A 19,719-nucleotide genomic window follows, 5' to 3' on the forward strand; every position below is an offset into this window, starting at 1 on the left:
TTTCACTACTCGTCACTGTTTTTTCCACAGATTGATGCGCTAGTCACTGGCGGGTTAAGGTGGTTAGGGACCCCTGGGCTACTCTGTGTGGCCCCCCTTTCATACATATATGCGTTAACGTTACTACAAAAAAAATGATTTAGTGCGATGTGTAAAAGCGTGCACACACTCGAGGAGCATGGTCCACAGCTAAACAATCAGCTGCTTCATTTTTTTTTTTTTTTAATGTTTCTAATAGGCCAACGGGGTCGAGGTTTTTTATTTCTCTAGTACATTTAAATAATGAAATATAATCTGGCCAATCCGGGGCCTTTGCAAACGTGGGGCCCTTAGGCTGCAGACTAGGCCAGCCTGTGCATTAATCCACCCCAGGCCCTAGTAGTTCTGTTTGGTCCTTTTTGGCCTAATTTTTTTATTTTTAGTTAAGTTTATTCAACCTTAAAAGAGGACGTTACATCACACACGACTACAAAATGTCAGATTATACAAAGTCCAACAGCAAAGAAATTATAAAAATTATTAAATTATAATTTTGATGGTAAGCTTACATTTCTTCTGTGATGGTTACTGTTTTTTTTATGTGCAAAAGGTAATTTATTCCAATTCCTGGCAACACAAAATGTGTTTATTCATGTTGTTTCCCAAATGCAGAAGCTTAGTCACTCCTCTACTGTAATTGTTATAAACTAATGGATTAAACTTGGCAACTGTCCTAATTTTATTGGCAAGATCTAAACATTTAAACGTGTATAATTAATGGCAAACTGGAGCACTGAAGCTGTTCACGTTTGCTGTACACACCATGAAACTACAAAAAACTATATGTAATATTACAAGCAAATTGCTTTTCACATCTAGGACCCCTTTCTGGTCTACACTGGAGATAACGGGGCCAAGGCCCTGAGGAGTCGTCTCTACGGACGAGCGTGGACTGAGATCTCGAGGTATATTTCCATGTAGGTCTTAGTGTTTAATATGCCATTATCCTGATGCCTGATTACCCTTGTTATAAAACAAAATAAATAATATAAAATATATAAATAAACAAAATAAATAATATAAAATATATAAATAATATATATATTGTATATATTATATATATATATTATATATACACACACAAACATAAAATTGAATAAAAAAGGGGCAAGAAGGTTTATACACATATAATATATATTTTATATATATATATATATATATAAAGAGAGAGAGAGTGTGTGTGTGTGTGTGTATTTATTTATGTGTATGCACATATGTATATTTTATTTTATTTATCATTTATTTATATATTTTATTTTATTTATTTTGTTTTGGCTCTCATGTGAGTGGAGAATGTGTTCTGTGTTCAGGCTAAGTTGGAAAAGAGGGTACATATTTATTATGTATTATATTATGCTCCATAATACCTGATTGTTTGACCCTTTGGAAAGCAATAAATATACTCTTAAAACATTTTGTGCAGTTTTATATAGATAGATAGGTAGATAGATAGATAGATAGATAGATAGATAGTAACTTTATTAATCCCGAGGGAAATTCAAGTTTCCAGCATCACAGTTCCATAGTGCAAAAACATGTTAGTAAAAAGGCAGTAAAAAAAGTTAGTAGTACAAAGTACAAAAACATATACCATATATAAAAATACAAGATGAAGAAGAAAACTGTTAAATCTGATATATGTGCAAATAAAAAAATAAAAAAATGCTCCATGCTCCATGTGTCGCTAGGCGGCGCTGTGTGCGGTGACCCTGCGTGGTGTTGCGGTGACAGCGGTGCGGTGGGTAGAAATCCTGCAGTGTGGCGTCACGTCACGGCAGAGACAAGCCCCGCCCACTCCCTTACAACTCCGAGCCTCCCCATTGGCTCCTTCACACATTCGTCACCTGCTGTCTCTTCGCTCATTGGCCCGTTCGTCTTGTCAATCAGCACGGCGGCCCGAGAGAAGGGAGTTGACGTAATCTCTTCTCCGGTTAAATCAAGGCAATCTATCAATTCTCCTCTTCGCTTGTGTTGCAGATGGACGTCCTCTAACTCTATCTCTCTATCTCTATCTACTGGAGAAATATAAACTCATTATAAGGAGGCGCCGGGTTGCATATCATAGGTCCAATCCGGCGGAGGATACAATAATGGGTGGACTTTACAACAGTTTTCGTGCTCGATTTTGATAGAAAAACACATCTTTGACGCCCGTTAGCACAATTTTTAGTCCTCATCACTGTCTTATATGGTGTTATCTTGGTGGTGGAGTCTCTAAACGTGAGTAAAAACGATTCTTTATTTATATATTTAACGTTTAAGCTTGTTATAACAGAGAGCAGTTGGAGCCAGCTTACGTTATAGGCAGCGACCGTTAACGTTACATAGTTACCTAGTTACCTAGCTACCAAGATAGCCGTTACGTTACCTAGTTACCAAGTTACCTAGCTACCAAGATAGCCGTTACGTTACCTAGTTACCAAGTTACCTAGCTAACAAGCCAGCCGTTACGTTACCTAGTTACCAAGACATCTAGTCGTTACCTTACATAGTCGTGGTTCCTTTTACAGTTTTATACTCTTATTTAATTTATAAATGATATTCTTGTGTACTAGCACATTATTTGTCTATAAATGTATAGTTATATCCTTCAGACAAAGACACCAGATGTCAGTTAGTTCCGTCTAGTGCCATTAATAATAATAATAATAATAATAATAATAATAATAATAATAAATTGGACTTATATAGCGCCTTTCAGAAAACCCAAAGACGCTTTACAAAAGGGGACATACAAAATCATACTAATAAATAACACAGAGGAGGAACTATAGCTAAGTAATGAAAAGAGAGATGTGTAGGAAGAGTCAGCTGAGATCAGAGGCCTTGATGAACTGAAGACAGACGTTCACATTTAACGATATTAGATATCTAATATAAGATATAACTAGCAGTAACCGTTTGCAGGCGTTATATTGTTAATATCTCTCATTGCAGGGTACATTATGTCGAGTCTATGATGCTAAAATAAGCATGCAACTCCTCCCTGCACTGTCCCACAACATGCATGCAGCAGCAGCAGCAGAGGAGGAGGATTAGCCTACTTCCTAACATTCATTTTTAATTTATTTCTTAAATAAAAGGGGGATTTTAAGCTCTTTGCCTGCACAGGATGAACCCTGTGTTAGTATGAGACAGGCCCGGCTCACTCACTGCTCCACTGTAACCCTCACACCATAGGGGAGATAGAATTTCATGGGCGTATGCTTTTTAGCAAGTATGGCTGACTGCAAGGACATGGAGAAAAAACAGGAGTTATTTGGCAAATAAATGTAGTCCCCTGGTGCGATGGATGTATGGCTTTACTGTAAACACATTGGAAAGTTTATCATTAAAACAAATATATATATAATGTTGTTTATGCAGCCTAATTGTTACATGCAATATTCATATTCGCAAAAACATATTTTGCATATGCTGCTGTGGTTTTATAAATGAAAATGCATCCTTTATTTGATTGTTAAATGTCTGCTGTTTACAAAAATATGAAAAAAAGCTTCAATGGGCTCTGGTCGGCCATGTTTGTTGTATGCTGTTATGACTGGGAATTTTTGGGAGGGGGTGGACCTTCATTGTGTTTGATGCATTATTAGAGCATTCTGGCAGGTTTTTTTTAGAGCAAGCAAACAAACTGGCTTCATTTATTTAACACCAGATGTTCTTTTTTACATAGCAGATGCAAACACAGTGACAGGTCACTGAACATTTCTATCTCGGCCACTCTTGTCTGCCATTTATGAAATCTATGTTGAACGCTTTAGACATGAGTCAGTGGTACCAGACCATAGAAATATATCATGTAACTTTAATCCCTGACTATTTTAAACTTAGGCATTGCTTTTTAAAACAATAATATTTCTTAATTAGGGCTGTCAATCGGTTAAGAAAAAAAAGTTCAAAATGTACCTTAAAGGGAAGTTTTTCAAGTATTTAATACTCTTATCAACATGGGACTGGAGAAATATGTTGCTTTATGCAAATGTATGTATATATTTATTATTAGAAATCAATTTACAACACAAAACAATGACAAATATTGTCCAGTACTGCATTTAGCATAAATAAAATATGCTCAAATCATAACATGGCAAGCCCAATAGGCAACAACAGCTGTCAGTGTGTCAGTGTGCTGACTTGTCTATGACTTGCCCCAAGCTGCATGTGATTTGCCATGATAGTTTTTCCTCGCCAAAATTTATGGTAAGTGTGGAGCGTTATTTAGCCTCCTTCACAACAAGCTAGTATGACATGGTTGGTACCAATAGGTTCCTTAGGTTTTTGCCAGTATCTTCACTCTAGCTTTAAAACTGAGCCCTGAAATTTTGACCTGCCACAGCCAACATTTAGCCTGTATTTGTCTGTTGCTAATTTCATTCCCTGTGCAAACATCTTTTTTTTTCTGTGTTTCCTTTAGGAAGGATATACAAGGAATCATACTAGGAGACACTCCTGAACCACAAACATGTCTGGGGCGTCTGTAAAAGTCGCCGTTCGATGCCGGCCCTTCAACTCCAGGGAGATTGGCAAAGAGTCAAAATGTATCATTCAGATGCAAGGCAACACTACAAGTAAGTAGCCCACTGGCAATGCACACAAGGACACACACACTTGAATCTATGCAGGCCTGTCTCTGCTAAGGGGAGTTTGGTATACCACCACATGCTCCCGCGTGGTCTTCCTTCAGGCCTCTTAGCAGGGAACAGTAGAATGAGCAAACTGAATAGTGGACGGTTGGGGACAAACAGCCTGAAAGAGAATAAAAGGCTTACAGAGTGAAATTCCTCCTCCTCCTCCTCCTCCTCCTCTGAAGGGGCCTGCATGCCTTAGGAGTGTCTCTGTGTGAGAAACGCTGAGTTGGTTCATACTGGGAGACCCGGGGGTCACCACACAGCCTGGCCTGCTAATACCTTCAATTCATCACATGTTGTTTTCGAATGGATATCACTTTGTAGTTTATGATGATTATTATCTCTCAGTGTACACAAACAGTTGTAAAGCACTTTTAGGGATCTTTAAAGTGTTGTGGCCAGAAGTTAATCATTTACAAGATGTGCCCCTTTTTTATTTTGCTGTAAATCTCACAAAAAAATTAAGTGGTGGGGTTAAAGTTACGAAAGCCTGCTGACAAAATTGAACTTATTTTCTCATATGTTGCAGTTGACAATGTATTATCGGGATCAGTGATTAAGATGGATGTTGTGTAGATGCTTCCAGTTTCATTATGAGGCTCAGCAGCTTCATGCTTTAGTCATTCTTGGCTTTTATACATGTGCAATATGTGTGGAAATAGGGCTGCAAAATGTACTTACAATTTTAAATTGCTGATGTACTCAAATTTAGGGCTGCAACTAAAGATTATTTTCATTGTTGATTATTTTATAGATTTGTTGTGGGTCTATAAAATGTCAATCAGTGTTTCCCAAAGCCCAAGATGAGACCCTCAAATATCTTGTTTTGTCCACAACTCAAAGATATTCAGTTTACTGTCATAGAGGAGTAAAGAAACCAGAAAATATTCACATTTAAAAAGATGCAATCAAAGAATTTTCTTATTCTTATTATTCTTTAAAAAATACTCAAACCGATTAATCATCAAAATAGTTTGCAATTAATTTGATAGTTGACAACTAATCGGTTAATTGTTGCAGCTCTACTCAAATTGGAATAATCTAAATATGTATACTTGCCAAAAAACAATTCTAAACGTAGTAATTTAATGATTATCTACCATGAATGAATCATTGCATAGCTTTCCATGAACATATTGAACTTCCAAGTGAATCTGTAATGCTGCCCTGCCTGCACTACTGCTGTAATTGTGGAATATATGAGAATATATGAAAGAAAAGCAGAGCAAGAGGAGGAGACCTGAATGTGGTTTGTAGTCTTGTGATTCAAACTGCTTACTTGTGACCGTGAGTCATCAGGTACTGTGGAGTGCTAGCTGCCTCCTTAATCGTGGTTGTGCTGTTACGTCCACTCTCAGCTGGCAGATGAACACAGTCTTCCCGACACTAGCACGGAAACATATAATGACCCGGTAACAGGACAGCATGTGACGGCAGAAACCTGTTCCTCCAGCTAGTATTTGCCTAGTGTTTTTGTCTGTCAGTCTTACCGGGCTCGTTAGACTAAGCCTTTATGAATCTTCCATAAGATCAAGTGTCCCTACCAGTTATGGCTCACTTGCCCTTTATCTCTCAAACTCTACCAAAACAGAAGCTTTGTGTCAAATCCCCAGTACTTTTACTCCATATCCCTGGGTTTTCATTATGCCAATGTCACTCGGAGGTGCTGGAGGGTGACTCGTGGTTCGTAACAGAACTGCAGTGGAATATGCAGTGTTTTTTGGGGGGGGTTAGTGTGTGTGTGAGCGAGGGAGAAGAGGAGGAGGAGGAGGAGGAGGAGGAGGAGGAGGAGGAGGCTGCAGTACTGCCTACTCTACCTCCTATCACATGGGCAGATTTCAGAGCAGAAAGGGAGGCTGGCAGGCGGCCATACTCTGCCCTCATCAGTACTTCATTGCAGATGGTATGCTGAGAATGCTGTCTTATTAGGATGCTGGGAGGTTTGAACGAACGGTACCTCGTGGCTCAGACACACACAGGTTCATACATGCAGTGAGAAAACCTGACCCTTCTGTAGTTGTGGTTCAGTGGTCTGTCTATCAACATCTACCAAAGTCAGCCAACTTACATTTTTAGTCTAAACTATTCAGCAGTAGTGTGTTTGGGAGGCGGTCAGTGTTTCCACAATGTTTTAATGGATGGTCACACTTATTATAGCTTTTTATGATTACAGTATGTAATGGTAAAAATGACTCCTTATTTGAATTTTATAACATTTCTCAATAATTGCGCATGTTTCTTTGATTTTGACAAGTTAGTGTTTGCTTTCACACCAGATGTGTAATTCCCTAATTAATTCCAAAACAGATGGACTTGTTTATTTCTGCTCCTATCAAAGGCCGTGTATCTATGACTCATCATCACGACTTTATGTTGTACTCCGCAAAAAAATCTGTCTTTCGAGTAGGCTTGAAAGGTGGCTATAAAATGTTTGCTTGCTTTTTACTCCGCTCAAGTTCATATCTGTAACAATGGATTCCAATTATGTCAATTTTCCACCATTTGCACCATCCATAGAAACTTCTCAAACCACCCCTGCAGTATTATCCACTTCTCAATTTTTTTTTTAAATTTCAGTTTCGTATGTCTCGCAACAGTGTTAGCCTAACACAGTGTATGCAATAAAGGGCTGCACGATTATTCGAAATTGGCCTACTGCAATTTTCAAATCGCAGGATGAGGAAATGCAATATTTGTTAATATTGTGGCTCTGCAGAGATGTCCTGGCCTACACATCATATTCTACAGACTTACCAACAAATCTTTGTTTGGTACAGATCCCTGCAGCCCTAATACCTTTAGGGCTATTAGGGCCCCTAATACCTTTAGGGCTGCAGCTAACCATTATTTTCATTGTTGATTAATCTGTTGATTATTTTCTTGATTAATCGATTAGTTGTTTGGTCTATAAAATGGTGAAAAATGCTGATCAGTGTTTCCCAAAGCCCAAGATGACATCCTCAAATGTCTTGTGTTGTCCACAACTCAAAGATATTCAGTTTACTGTCATAGAGGATTAAAAAAAAAACAGAAAATATTCACATTTAAGAAGCTGGAATCAGAGAATTTAGACTTATTTTTTCTTCGGAAATTTCTCAAATGGATAATCAAAATAGTTGTCAATTAACTTAATAGTTGGCAACTAATCGATTAATTGTTGCAGCCCTAGATACCTGTGTATTTCTAGTAATTTGATGGTGTCTTTGGTGATGACAACATTTGAATGAGACTGAGAGCTGCCTCACAGGATTGGGATGTTTTATGGAGATGCTCGGTCAGCTTGTAGGTGTTTGGCAGATGTGTGGACGAGGCTGTGACACTCCCCTTATTGTTGTGAGTGACTCACTCAAGGGCATATGTGTCGGTGAGTGTGTGTCAACAACAGAGAAAGAGAGCGCTTGGGGGCAAGGGCAGGATATGCTGTCTCCCTCTTTTTCTCTCTCTCTCTCTCTCTCTCTCTCTCTCTTTCTCTCTCCCTCTTTCACCATGCATGGCGGGTTGTCAAGGATAGGTCGCAGGCAGAGGGGCAGCAAATTGATTATCCAGTGTGCAGGAAATGTGTCTAAGGCCTCTGCAGGCAGGCTGGAAACAAGCAAAGGCCTCTTTCAGTAGAAGCTCTTAAACATACCAGAGCTAATGTAATTATAAAGGGGTGACGCCATCGGCTGTTGCATTCGTTAGCGAATGTTGAATAACGTCAGGACACCCAAAGCCTGCCTTCATTGGGGCTCTGATGTGTTCTCCACATCGGTCTCTGTCTTCTTACATAACCCATGTGTTCTGTTCCCCCTCAGCCAGTGAGCAGCCACTTGTGAATGTATGGCCAAAGATGGTCGATAGAAGAGACCAGAGAAGCAGATCCTCTGATACGTTAGAGACCATTACATTGACTTTAGTGGAACAAACCTGCATCCAGATGGATTATGCCCCACGTTATTGATTTTTTTTTACATTATGGGAGATGAATACCTTATCAAAAGATACCAGCTGAGCCTATCCCAGGCTGTTCTCATTTCCAGGGCATCAACTACCGACGCTTTGTGGTAAAGCACGTGTTTACTGCGACTGAAAAGTGATGCAGAGCGTCAGTGTATGACGAGTTGGGATGAGAACGCGTTGCCTATCCAATTTTTTAAGAACTGGACGGATGTTAAACAATATCATCCCCTAAGCTAAGAATAAAACTAATTGATAGAACAAACAGAAGAAGGTCAGCGTTATCAATTAAACCTTCACCTTTCAGATACAATTTTGCTGAGTGTCCACTCAGTATGAGCTAAGTGGATGGTGACCTTACAAAAACCCTACAGGGAGGAATCAGCTCAGCTCTAGTGTCAGTTACACATAAGAGGAGGCTATCGGCACAGCAGAAATGACAATGAGCCCATATCATATGAATGCATCGTAGGGCTGTCGCAATAACCGCTAAATTGCAATACCGCACTATTGACAACCGCCACAACCGCTATGTTCACGTTTTTTCTTTTTTGGAATTCTTTGCAAGCTTTGAGCGCTACGTATTTACACTATGCTAAAAATGCCAGCAGGGTGACGAGGCACTGAGCTTCTATTCTGCGCTGAGCACTGCACGTTTGGTGTTTTTTTTTCTGGTTGCCGAGAGTTGAAAAATGTTCAACTTTGGGTAAAACGCAGCGCTCGTCACTGTCACTTTTTACCCAGCCGTCCAATCACAATAGAAGAGGGGCGGGACAAATACCACAAAGACCAACCGTCACGTCCCATATGTAGCTATAAGTGTTGGACAACACTTGAGGAGAATTTAATACACATAGACCAGCGGATACATCCTCTCTCCCTATACGTGCTTCAGCTTTTCCTTCATCCAGAGCAAGTACGGATATTCCTCTGTGGATATTCTATATCTTAGCAACCAGATGCAACCAAAGGGGGAAAAAATGCTGTGCCTCAAGTATTTAAATAATTTTAAAACTGTCATCTTTGTCATTTACAAAGCAACAATATACCTTATCATAGCCTAAAAATGAAGCTTATATATATATACAGCACTAAAATCAGGATGAATAAAGCAAAATAACCCCCAGCAATAATACTGCATATCTCGCTGTTGAGCCGGGGAAATTCCTTCACCGTGACAGCTCTACAACATCGTGGTCACTGAGGAGAGAGCTGGCAGGACAAGTGAGGAGTAAGATGTGGAGCATGGGTTCAGTTGAGGGATGGTGATGGTGATGGTCATCCTGCCGCTTGCAGACAGGGCCGATTGACCTGGTTAGGACCAGTAATCCGCAGACTTGCCTCAGGTCGCCACGCCCGGCTGCCGTAATCCCGGCGACTTTAGTAGGTGTAGACTACACACACCCACTCAGGGTGTTACATTCCTCATCGCCTCAATGCTGCCACATGCACTACTTACACACTCTCCAGACTGACCTCCTAATGAGGCGGGAGGACAGGCAGATGTCTGTGTGATCCGCTCATGCTGTGTCACAGGACTTTCAGGCCAGAGGCGCAAATGCATGTCATGCAGCTCAGCCAGTTTTCAGTACACCTACCTGTAACAGCTGCTGTAACACCTACCAGCAGCAGAAAGTGACTGACACTGTCTCTTGCAATTTTGCTGGGGCTGTCAATCAATTAAAATATTTAACGCGTTAACCTTGACAGCCCTAAATTTTGCTTCTTTTTTTTTTTTTTTTACACAAATTGTTTAGTCTTTAACCTCATTGATATTTTGAGAGCATGCGGAAGTTCTGCGAAACTTTTTAATAATATTAATAATCAGGAAGAGACAATAATCTTATGAGTCAGAGTGCGGGGATTTGTATCTCATGCATCTATCTCTGTCATATCCTCTGTGGTCGTCCTCAGTGCTGGGTTGTCAAGGCAACAGCAACGTTTTTATTCTGCTGCAAAAAAACATCTTGGATGAATGAATAAAAGCTTCTCACTTCCATCTACTTTTCTTTTTCATAACATCATGTGCTCTTGGTTTACTTTGACTCGTGATGTGCTGCCTTTCATTTCTGCCCTGATAAAGCTGAGATTGGGTCTCAGTATTGCAAGTTGTTGTGTGTGATGCTGAGGTTATTGAAAGTGAATATTGGGCAGATGTTAGGTTTGGGTGATGGCCCACGTAGACTGTCTTGATCAAGGTGTGTGTTTGGATGGAATATCAAGTTTTCTATGAGTTTTTTCTTGTTGTCTGCAAATGAGTCATGCATAAAGTCTGCATTAAGATTCACAGTTTGTTTTGGTGAAATTCTGTTCAAACAATAAGCCCCTCAGTATTGTCTTTATTGAGCTGTAAAATCAAATTGCAACATTAGTATTTATATTGCAAACTAAAATGTTGCCCAGAGAGCCATGTTAGCCTTTCCCATTGATACTGAGTCATTGTTCATTAATAAGTGTTTTGAAATGAGGAAGAAACCACAACGTGGCATTGCATATGAAGGGATGGGCTGAAAGGCTGGAATGTCCTTTATGTGGCAGCAGAGGTCAGAAAGGGGAAAGTGATAAATGCCTTCTCTCACTAAACTGTGGTTTCAGCTTTGTATAGCTGACCAAGCCACTTGTGGTTCTCACTCCAAAACTTATGATGACTCTTCACGACCTACTCAATTTATTTGCTTTTGTTTTCAGCTTGTGCCCGTATTCACACATGAGTCTTGACGCCTCTTTGCTTTAGTGCTGCATCGATTAAGCTGTTCTACATAAGCATGTTGTAACACATTTTAATTATCTTAAAGGTCTAGTGTGTAGCATTTAGGGGGATCTATTAGCAGAAATGGAATATAATATTCATAACTGTGTTTTCATTAGTGTATAATCACCTGAAACTAAGAATCGTTGTGTTTTCGTTAGCTTAGAATGAGCCCTTCATATCCACATAGGGAGCGGGTCCTCTTCACGGAGTCTGCCATGTTGCTCCGCCATGTTTCTACAGTAGCCCAGAAGGGACAAACCAAACACTGTTGCAGAGTGCAAAACCGTGGTACCGCTCCTTAAGTAGTGTTATTATGGTAAGGATGGCCACTGAGCGAGGCGAACGGCGTTATGACGGTTTTGCACTCTGCGGCCCACGTTACCGCAGTCAGAAACTACTTTTTGCAGATATAAAAACATCTGGAAACATCAGACATGGTAGAAAACTTACAGTTGACACAGTGATGATGTCAGCCTGATGCTGTATAACTGCTGAATTTGTTGGCATTTATCCCATTAACATCATAGCCATAGGGCCTGACGATCAGCTAGATGTCTTTAAATGAATGGTATTATAGGGTGACGAAAAGCAGTACATCTGGAAAACCACTGAATCTCATGATCTCTTGAGATTTGCTTGGTCACATTATATGCTTATGTAGAATAAAGTTATCCTCTGTCAGATCTGTGGCCCAATTAGTTTCTTTGTAAAGGATCTTACATAGCGTATGAGCTACAGTGATGAATGTGCAGTATTCAGTATTCCCCTTACATCAATGAATTGTTTCACCTCGTTGTTTTTTAGCCCACTCTCCATCCCGGCCCATGATGGGGTTGAGTGGAAACTGTGGGAGATTTTTTGCAGAAAAATGTGGGATATCAGAGGGGAGGCTGGGATCGGAGCTGACTCGAAGGGGGGAGGGGTGATGTAAACGCAGCCACAGCAGCAAAGTCGTGCACAAGCACTATTCACGTGTAGGACAGCGTGAGGCAGCATCACACACAAGAGTCGCCCAGCTAGAGATGATGGTGATGCTGATTTCAGTCATATTGATGGAGGTTAAGAAATAGTACTCATGCAGCTGAGCTAAAACTACAGAAAAGATGATGCTATTATATTTGCATCCGTCAATGTGTTGTTGCAGTTTGTGCCTACACTGCAAGAAATGGCTGGCCTTGTCACAAATTTTCTAGAAGCAAATGTCTTATTATAAGACATCAAGGCAAATCAGTCTTAATAGCAGATCACCAGAAATGCAAAATACTAAATCAAACATGTAGTTCAAGTGATATTTTTTCATTATAGAACCCTTCAGAAAAACAAAGATATTGTACAACACATTGATGCTCGTAAGGAGTTATTCCTAGGGGGCTCTGCTTCGATTGGCTGCTGGCTTCCAGACCACAAAAATCCATTAATGTTAGTAATATTACCAGAGATAAAAGGCCAACCGCCCGCCCGCTCTCACATGACAAAGTGGAACAACACAACACTGAATTAGTCTGGTGAAATGCAGTTCAGCCAAATCCTGAAATGTGTCCCAGTTTTACAGCAGCGCCCAATCAGTTGAAGGGTTATAAGAGATTGTCTGTATAACAAAAGGGGTCACCAGCTGATTTTTGTGCATGGAGGAGGGGGACTTAGGATTGTGTGTGTGCGTATATTTGTGCGCCCATGCTTCTTTTTTGGTTTATGTGCACAGGATAGTAATAAGTTGAAAGATACCTGCAACAGACATGGTATGGTCACTGTATAATACCTGATTTCCTTGTAGATTGGTCATACTCATTTAGCTATGAAAATCAGATTATGGGATGATCATAATTAACTGTTAAACTGTTAACCAACAATAAGAATTATAACTGATTAATGCTATCAGATTAACAGTTAAAAATATCAAAAATTACATAAAAAGCTGAGCAAAACTCAGGAGCGGCTTGTCACTTAAAGGAGAATAGCTGGTCCACCTTTGGGGATACCGATACCTGGGCTTTGAGTATCGGCCGATACAGAGTACTGATCTAATACCAGTCTTTAATTAATAAGCTGTATGCCTCACTGTGTGAAAGTGAATGGGATTATTCTTTATGTGTAAGGCAACATCAGGCTTTCAGTATTGCTTTCCTAACATTGTAAAACAAAATGTAACAAATAAATACATAGATTTAAATTTAATTAATTGTTATTTATTATAAAAATAATATATTGTACACCAACAACTTGGTAAAAAAAAAATTATTTTCAGGTGTAAACCTTTTTTAATGCAGCAACAAATTGGTCAAAACTTAATTAAAATTCCAGTATATAATGTATATTGTATATAAACATAGAATTGAATAGATCGGCCCCATTGTCACCGATATCCGATCCAGCTATTTGAGTCAGTATCAGCCCGATATCTGATCCGGTATCTGTATCGGTGCATCCCTATCCACCTTAACAGCCCACCTGTGTTGCTAACGCCGGGGCTAACCTTTTTCACTTTAATCAGCAGGTGTCTGGCAAGCAAGAAACTGGAGCTTGGCTTGGGTCTTGAGGAGTTGTAGCATTTATTCACCGACAAATAACCTGTCCACACACTGCACTGCTACATTCACAGCTATAACCTTACTGATAACTTCATACTCACCATCACACACACAAACACACACGGTCTGTCATAGTACGCCAGGCAGACACACAGCTGACAACCTTGCAGCTAAACTAAATGATGCAGTGGAGACTTTTACTGGGAAAGTGGCTGCATGTGCCCACGACAATGCACGCTCCCGAACGGGTGAACTGGGGACACCGTTGTCTGTTTTGCACATACACTGCAGCTGGAGATAAATGATGGATTTGACCTGTTTGTGCATTGACTTATCGTTGCAGGTGGACGGCTTGTTAGGCAATAAAACCACAGCACCCCTGAATGAAACACACTTATCTTGTAGGTTAATGATTGGTTAACGAGTGTCGACTATCAGTCGGAGAAAGAAATTCAAAATTAGCATCCCTAATTTAAAGTTATGGTACTCCTGGCTTGCTCCTCTTACCTACTCTTTGGTTCACTGCCTAAGTTGGGTGAAATGGCTGGACTTTCCCACATTCAAGAGAGTGAATGTGTTGTTTTTTTTTGTTTTTGTGCCCTTACCAACACAGCTCTCTGTCCAGACTACATTGTTTGGTTTCCTCCCACAGTCTGAGGGCTGAATTCAGAGGCAAACTGGAGAGCTTTGCAGTCCAGGCACGGGTAGCCTGGTGGTGGGCATGATGTTCACTTTGTATTATTCATGAGTAAGAAGTCTGGGGGGTTGGCAGTATATTAATTTTGAAGCCTTAATTAATAAGACTGGAGTCTGTCCTTCGATCTGGTTGGCTACTACAATTCTCTGCTGCTCCAAAATGGAGCTGTCTCATAAATACAGCGACGCTGAGATCAGTAGTAGACACACATGCACAGCTTCACGCGTCATTTCCGTCCTCCACAGAGAAAATGCTGGATAAAAGGTGTTAGTCATCTGACATTAGCTTGAGGCATCACTCAGTACTCATCCTTAATGTTTTCTGGCTACACAGAACTAGTCAAACAAGTGATGCAGCTTCTTTTTTTAAATCATTTTTTTTTTATTTAAAGATGGGCCTTGAACAAAAAGATGTGAGATTCTCACAGCTCCATGTACCAGAGTTGTGTCCATGATGTCATGGTGCTTATATAAAGCCAGAGAGCATTTAAAGCGAGACTTCGGTCTCTGAGTTGAGTTGGTTGAGGAAATCCAGGTCACTGCTCTGTAAAATGGGTGCCTGTTGTGAGCAGTGAATGTAAGGGGCTCTGTATTTCCCTTGTCTGCACACAGCCTGGTCTGTACTGTTGTCTACACAGTCTGCCTGGATCATATGATGATCTGTATGTCATTTTCAGACTAATCTGAGACACTGTTTAATCATGAGTTTGGATTTAAAACAACCGTTTTGAATGAACAGATTAACATTATAATGCAAATCCAGTGTTCTATTTCTTGTCATGGCTTTACTTCTCTATGAATTTAGTAATTACAGTTCAGCTACCAATGGCTAATATTTTGAAAGCTTTCTAGGACAAGGCACTAATTTTAAAGTCATAGATTGTTGGAATCAGCATCAAGTTTCATTACTGTTCTCCTATTGTAGGCTGCATTTTATTGCATCTTAATTATGTGAGTACTATTAATTCATTACCCGTAATGTTGATAACCAAAGTTGAGCTGAGAAGAAAAATTAATTCCACATTTATAATATAGATATAAACTGTGGAAGGAATGCTTCATCTTGAAACTATTTCAGTGTTATGAATGAGGTTGTATGAGGTACTTATCCATAGTCAGTGTATCAACAGTAGATGACGGTCAGCACGCCTCCAGATTGTAGAAGCAGACCATACGGGATCAAAGCAACGTACTGCTGTGGACAGGGACAGCAGCTAAACATATTTTAGTCACCTGAAAGAAAGGCTCACCTAAAAAATCAATATCAGTTTTAAGGGTACGCTATATTTAGAATATTTTTGCCAGGTTTACCTTGTTGTCAGACAGCTATGCAGTCTGTTTCCGACAGGGAACTGAAGCTGTTATCTATGCTCTCAGCAAAGTCACCAAACTCCATTGGAAAAAAACAAACAGTAATTTTACCTCGCAGAACAGGTTGCTGGTCTACCACTGCCTCCATAGGTTGGTTTGTTTGTGTTATTGTGTGAGTTTGGTTAGATCAGATTCACCAAAGTCACAAGCAAACTAACTGATCAAGGCAGCAGTAGAGCAGCAACTCCTGTGTTCTGCGAGGTAACATTATTGTTTTTTTCAATGGAGTCTGGTGGCTTTCCCGAGAGCATAGATGGATACAGCGGCTTCCGTTCACTGTCGGAAACAGCTATCTCACGGCAAGGTAAACCGACAAAAATATTCTTAATATAGCGTAGACTTAAACTGATATTGATTTTCTTTTGGTGGGCCTTTCTTTTAGGTGGCTAAAATATGTTTTACCGTCTGCCCCCGTCTATAGCAGTACATTGCTTTACTTCCGTGCGGTATCTCCTGTCTGCTTCTCCAAGCTGTCATCTACTGTAGGTAATACACTGACTATGGAGTAAGTAGGCTACCTCATGCAGCCCCACTTCAAGACACCTGAGCTATCCCTTTTAACGCAGCACATGCAGACCCACTTCCCCAAAGTTCAAAGTGAAAAGGTCGACACCGGCAAGTTTGAATTCTCAATACATTAAGCGCTATTTTTAAACTGGAAAATAGCAGACACGTCTAAAGCTGTAGACTATAGCTTTCCATGACTCAGGATGTGTTTGGAAAGACCCCTGACCTTTGAAGCAGCACCTGCAGAGAGGAGAATATCCTCCTTGGACCTGATCCATGAGAATCAAGGTCTCTTTGAGCTGTGAAAACAGCTGAAAACCCTGACTAAGGATCCTGTATCATTTTGTCAATGTTAACATTGAGGTGCTAACAACAAATATGTTCATTAGACATGTTGGCGGATGAGTCCTCCAGACTTTGGTTAGACACACTAGGCATTACTTGAGTCATTGGCATGTCATTGACATTTCAGCTCTGATTTCATACCAGTTCTCTGTGTGCCTTGTGGGTTTTAACCTCCATGTCATCACCTGAGAGGCTGCCTGATATCCCTCTCTCTTTGTTGTAGTCCTGTGTTTGTTTAGCTTGTGAATGGAGTCCTGCTGGCTTAGCAAGTTTTCTCTGTCTGGTGGCTTCTAGAAGCTTCTCTGTTATCCTGGACTCAATGAGTCTGCGTGAGCTGCTGATATTAAAAAGGCACTCACAGCTCGAGCTAGCTATCGCTGTCTTTGGTCTGGGAGCAATGTATGGTTTGGCTACGCGTTCGGACGGAAAGGTTGGGCGGTTGAAATCTGTCCATTCCTTCCTGTCACTGACAGTCTGTCGGCATGCAAAGCACTAGCTGCCATCTGCTGCTGTATAAATAGACAGTAGTCAGAGCTGGAACAGCTGGCACATGGACACCAGGACTGCGCCCTTTCCCACTGCTTTCTAGCTAGACAGGCAACCCTGACCTAAAGTCATTTTAATGTATTATTATTTCAACTTTTTAACACGGAGTTGGTAAAAAGCACACATCACTTTGAACAAACTTCTGATTTTGTGGTTTTGAGACGAAGCTCATTTGTGTGTTTACACGCACTATTAAATCAATATTTCTGAGGATTTTCTTAAATGCCATTTTAGCAAGAAATTGGGGGTAAGAAATGTGGAGAAATCCTGTTATCGAAATAAACGGCATGCTGTCCGCAAAAATTGTTTGTCTTTTCACTGCACTGTCTGGACATGCTCTGGAAAAGAAGGAAAGTTGCTGCATATTTCCTGCCCAAATCAGATTCCATCAAATAACCTCGTTACTGAATTCATTTCAATAGTAAAGTGAGCATCTTTTTTCAGTGCTGTCCAATTGCTTCGAACGCAAAGTTTACATTTAGCTGACTTAAGTCATTTTACAACGAAAATATTGAAAGTTTCTTTTTTCTAAATGTGGCGATCACATGGAGAGGGGGGGGTAAGGCGGTCTGAAAAGGGTCATTGTGATAGAGGGGACTGGGCACATAAAGCCTTGTCATAACAGATTACCTAATGTGTTTTGCAGGCTCTGTTGTCAACTGCAATACCCTGCATTCAGTGCATTGTTCTGGTGTCTTCCTGTGCTTTTTTTCCCCCTCTCCTCTCCCCCAGTAGGAAGAGAAAAGTGACGTGATCAGCCTTCTGAGTAGAAACAGAGGAGTTGTAACTCAGTTCCTTCCTTTACTGTTACTCTTATGTTGTGGCTCTTCTAATGAAATGACAATGCATGCTTTTATCATTAAAAGAAAGTCTGTTGTTAGTTTGTCTGAGTTGATGACGGTGATGTGGATTCTGGTGTGAAGGGTCACGTCTCCTGGCTAGACAAACTCATCTGCCTGCCCGGAAAGTTTTTTTTTTTTTGGCAGGAGTACTCAACAGAGGAGTTTTGAATAGCTGTATAGGTATTTTATAATTAAAGGCCACAAGGAATCTCCCCGGCCAAACGTGAAAGTGCACTGTATCTAAAGGGGGTAATCAAGATACCACATGTTTGTTTCTGTTTTGGAGATGTTGCACGTCCTGTGTTGTGGCTGCGACAAGCTCAGCTGTTTTGTCGAATGAGCACAGCAGTACTCAGGCGCTACTTTTAGCCCTCAGCTTTGAGCTGCATCCAGTGACAACTCTGTCACCTGTGCTGCAGCCCTGGCAACCGAGCCATCACACACACACACTCTCTTCCAAAGACACGGGATACAACACGCAGAGCAGAGCGTGTCTGTGGCCACGTCAGAATGTTCCCCATCCAGTCTTAAATGCTTCCTATTTAAGACTGAACAACCATATTAGCGGTAGTGTGGCACCGCTCAAGCCATCGACTCATGTCAGCAGCTGCTTTGCTTCACCACTCATGCACAAACTGTGACCCAGGTGTGCATTTGTATGGAATTACACAGCATTAGAGCTGTGATGCTATCGATTTCTCTTGACGTGGTGATAGGACAGGGCACAGCAAAGGTTAGACAACATACACAGGGATGTATATACAGTATGTACTGTATATATGTCCCATGCTTGCCCGGGGCAAGTAAAATGCCACGTCAGGCTAGTAAATCAAGTGGTAAAAAAGAACATCGTTTTTTTTTACAGAAGTTGAGGATGGAAGTAGCATGAAAGAGTGAGCCATCTTGCTTCCTTCTCATCTCTGTTGAGAGTTGCTCATGGGCAGTACCAATCGGGCACTCATGATAAAATGACGGCCGGTAAAGACAGAGTTTATGAGCTGAACCGCAAGGGAGCATTTCAATTATCCTGGAAACACGAGTTTAGTTTGGTGGCGCTAAAACAATGTGAATGAAACTCCAGATTAATTTACTTAAAGCAGCAGTAGGTAGAGATGGAGCAAATATGATTTTAAAAAAAAAGAAAGAAGCTATTTTTATAAAACGTCACTATATCCTGACAGTAGCACATGAGACAGAAAAAAATCATGTGCCTCTGTGTCCTCCAGTGTCCTACGGTGCTCCTAGTGGCATCTGCAAGATCTCACAGACCAGAGGAAAACAACCAATCAGAGCCGAGCTGGAGCTTTGCCGTCTATGAGCAGCTGTCAATCACTTTCACTCTCTTCACCTACAGCTCATAGGTCTCTTGATGGGTGATCACGCTTAGAAATAATACAAATGTTATGTTCCAGAACTTGCCTGAGAATCATCAAACGTTTTCATCACTATCAAAGTAATCCAGCGATAGTTGTGTGTACATCCTTGAGTACATTGCAGTACATAAAGGAACTGCTAATAGCTAATTCAGC

At 40.6% G+C, this 19,719-nt stretch overlaps 1 protein-coding gene across 18 annotated transcripts in view; it reads left to right on the forward strand.

Annotated features, from left to right (window-relative positions):
• Positions 1-1,957: 1,957 nt before the first annotated feature.
• Positions 1,958-19,719, forward strand: part of kif1b (kinesin family member 1B) — a 77,084-nt gene continuing 59,322 nt past the window's right edge. For 17 of the 18 annotated variants that reach the window (XM_074645073.1, XM_074645076.1, XM_074645086.1 and 14 more), the window contains exons 1-2: positions 1,958-2,259; positions 4,454-4,607. In XM_074645073.1, coding sequence (XP_074501174.1) covers positions 4,502-4,607 — 106 coding nt within the window. In that variant the 5' untranslated portion in view covers positions 1,958-2,259; positions 4,454-4,501. The remainder of the gene's footprint in view (positions 2,260-4,453; positions 4,608-19,719) is intronic. The other variant, XM_074645074.1, reaches the window with a different exon arrangement.

This window comes from Sebastes fasciatus, chromosome 8, assembly GCF_043250625.1.
Source record: "Sebastes fasciatus isolate fSebFas1 chromosome 8, fSebFas1.pri, whole genome shotgun sequence".
NCBI lineage: Eukaryota > Metazoa > Chordata > Actinopteri > Perciformes > Sebastidae > Sebastes > Sebastes fasciatus.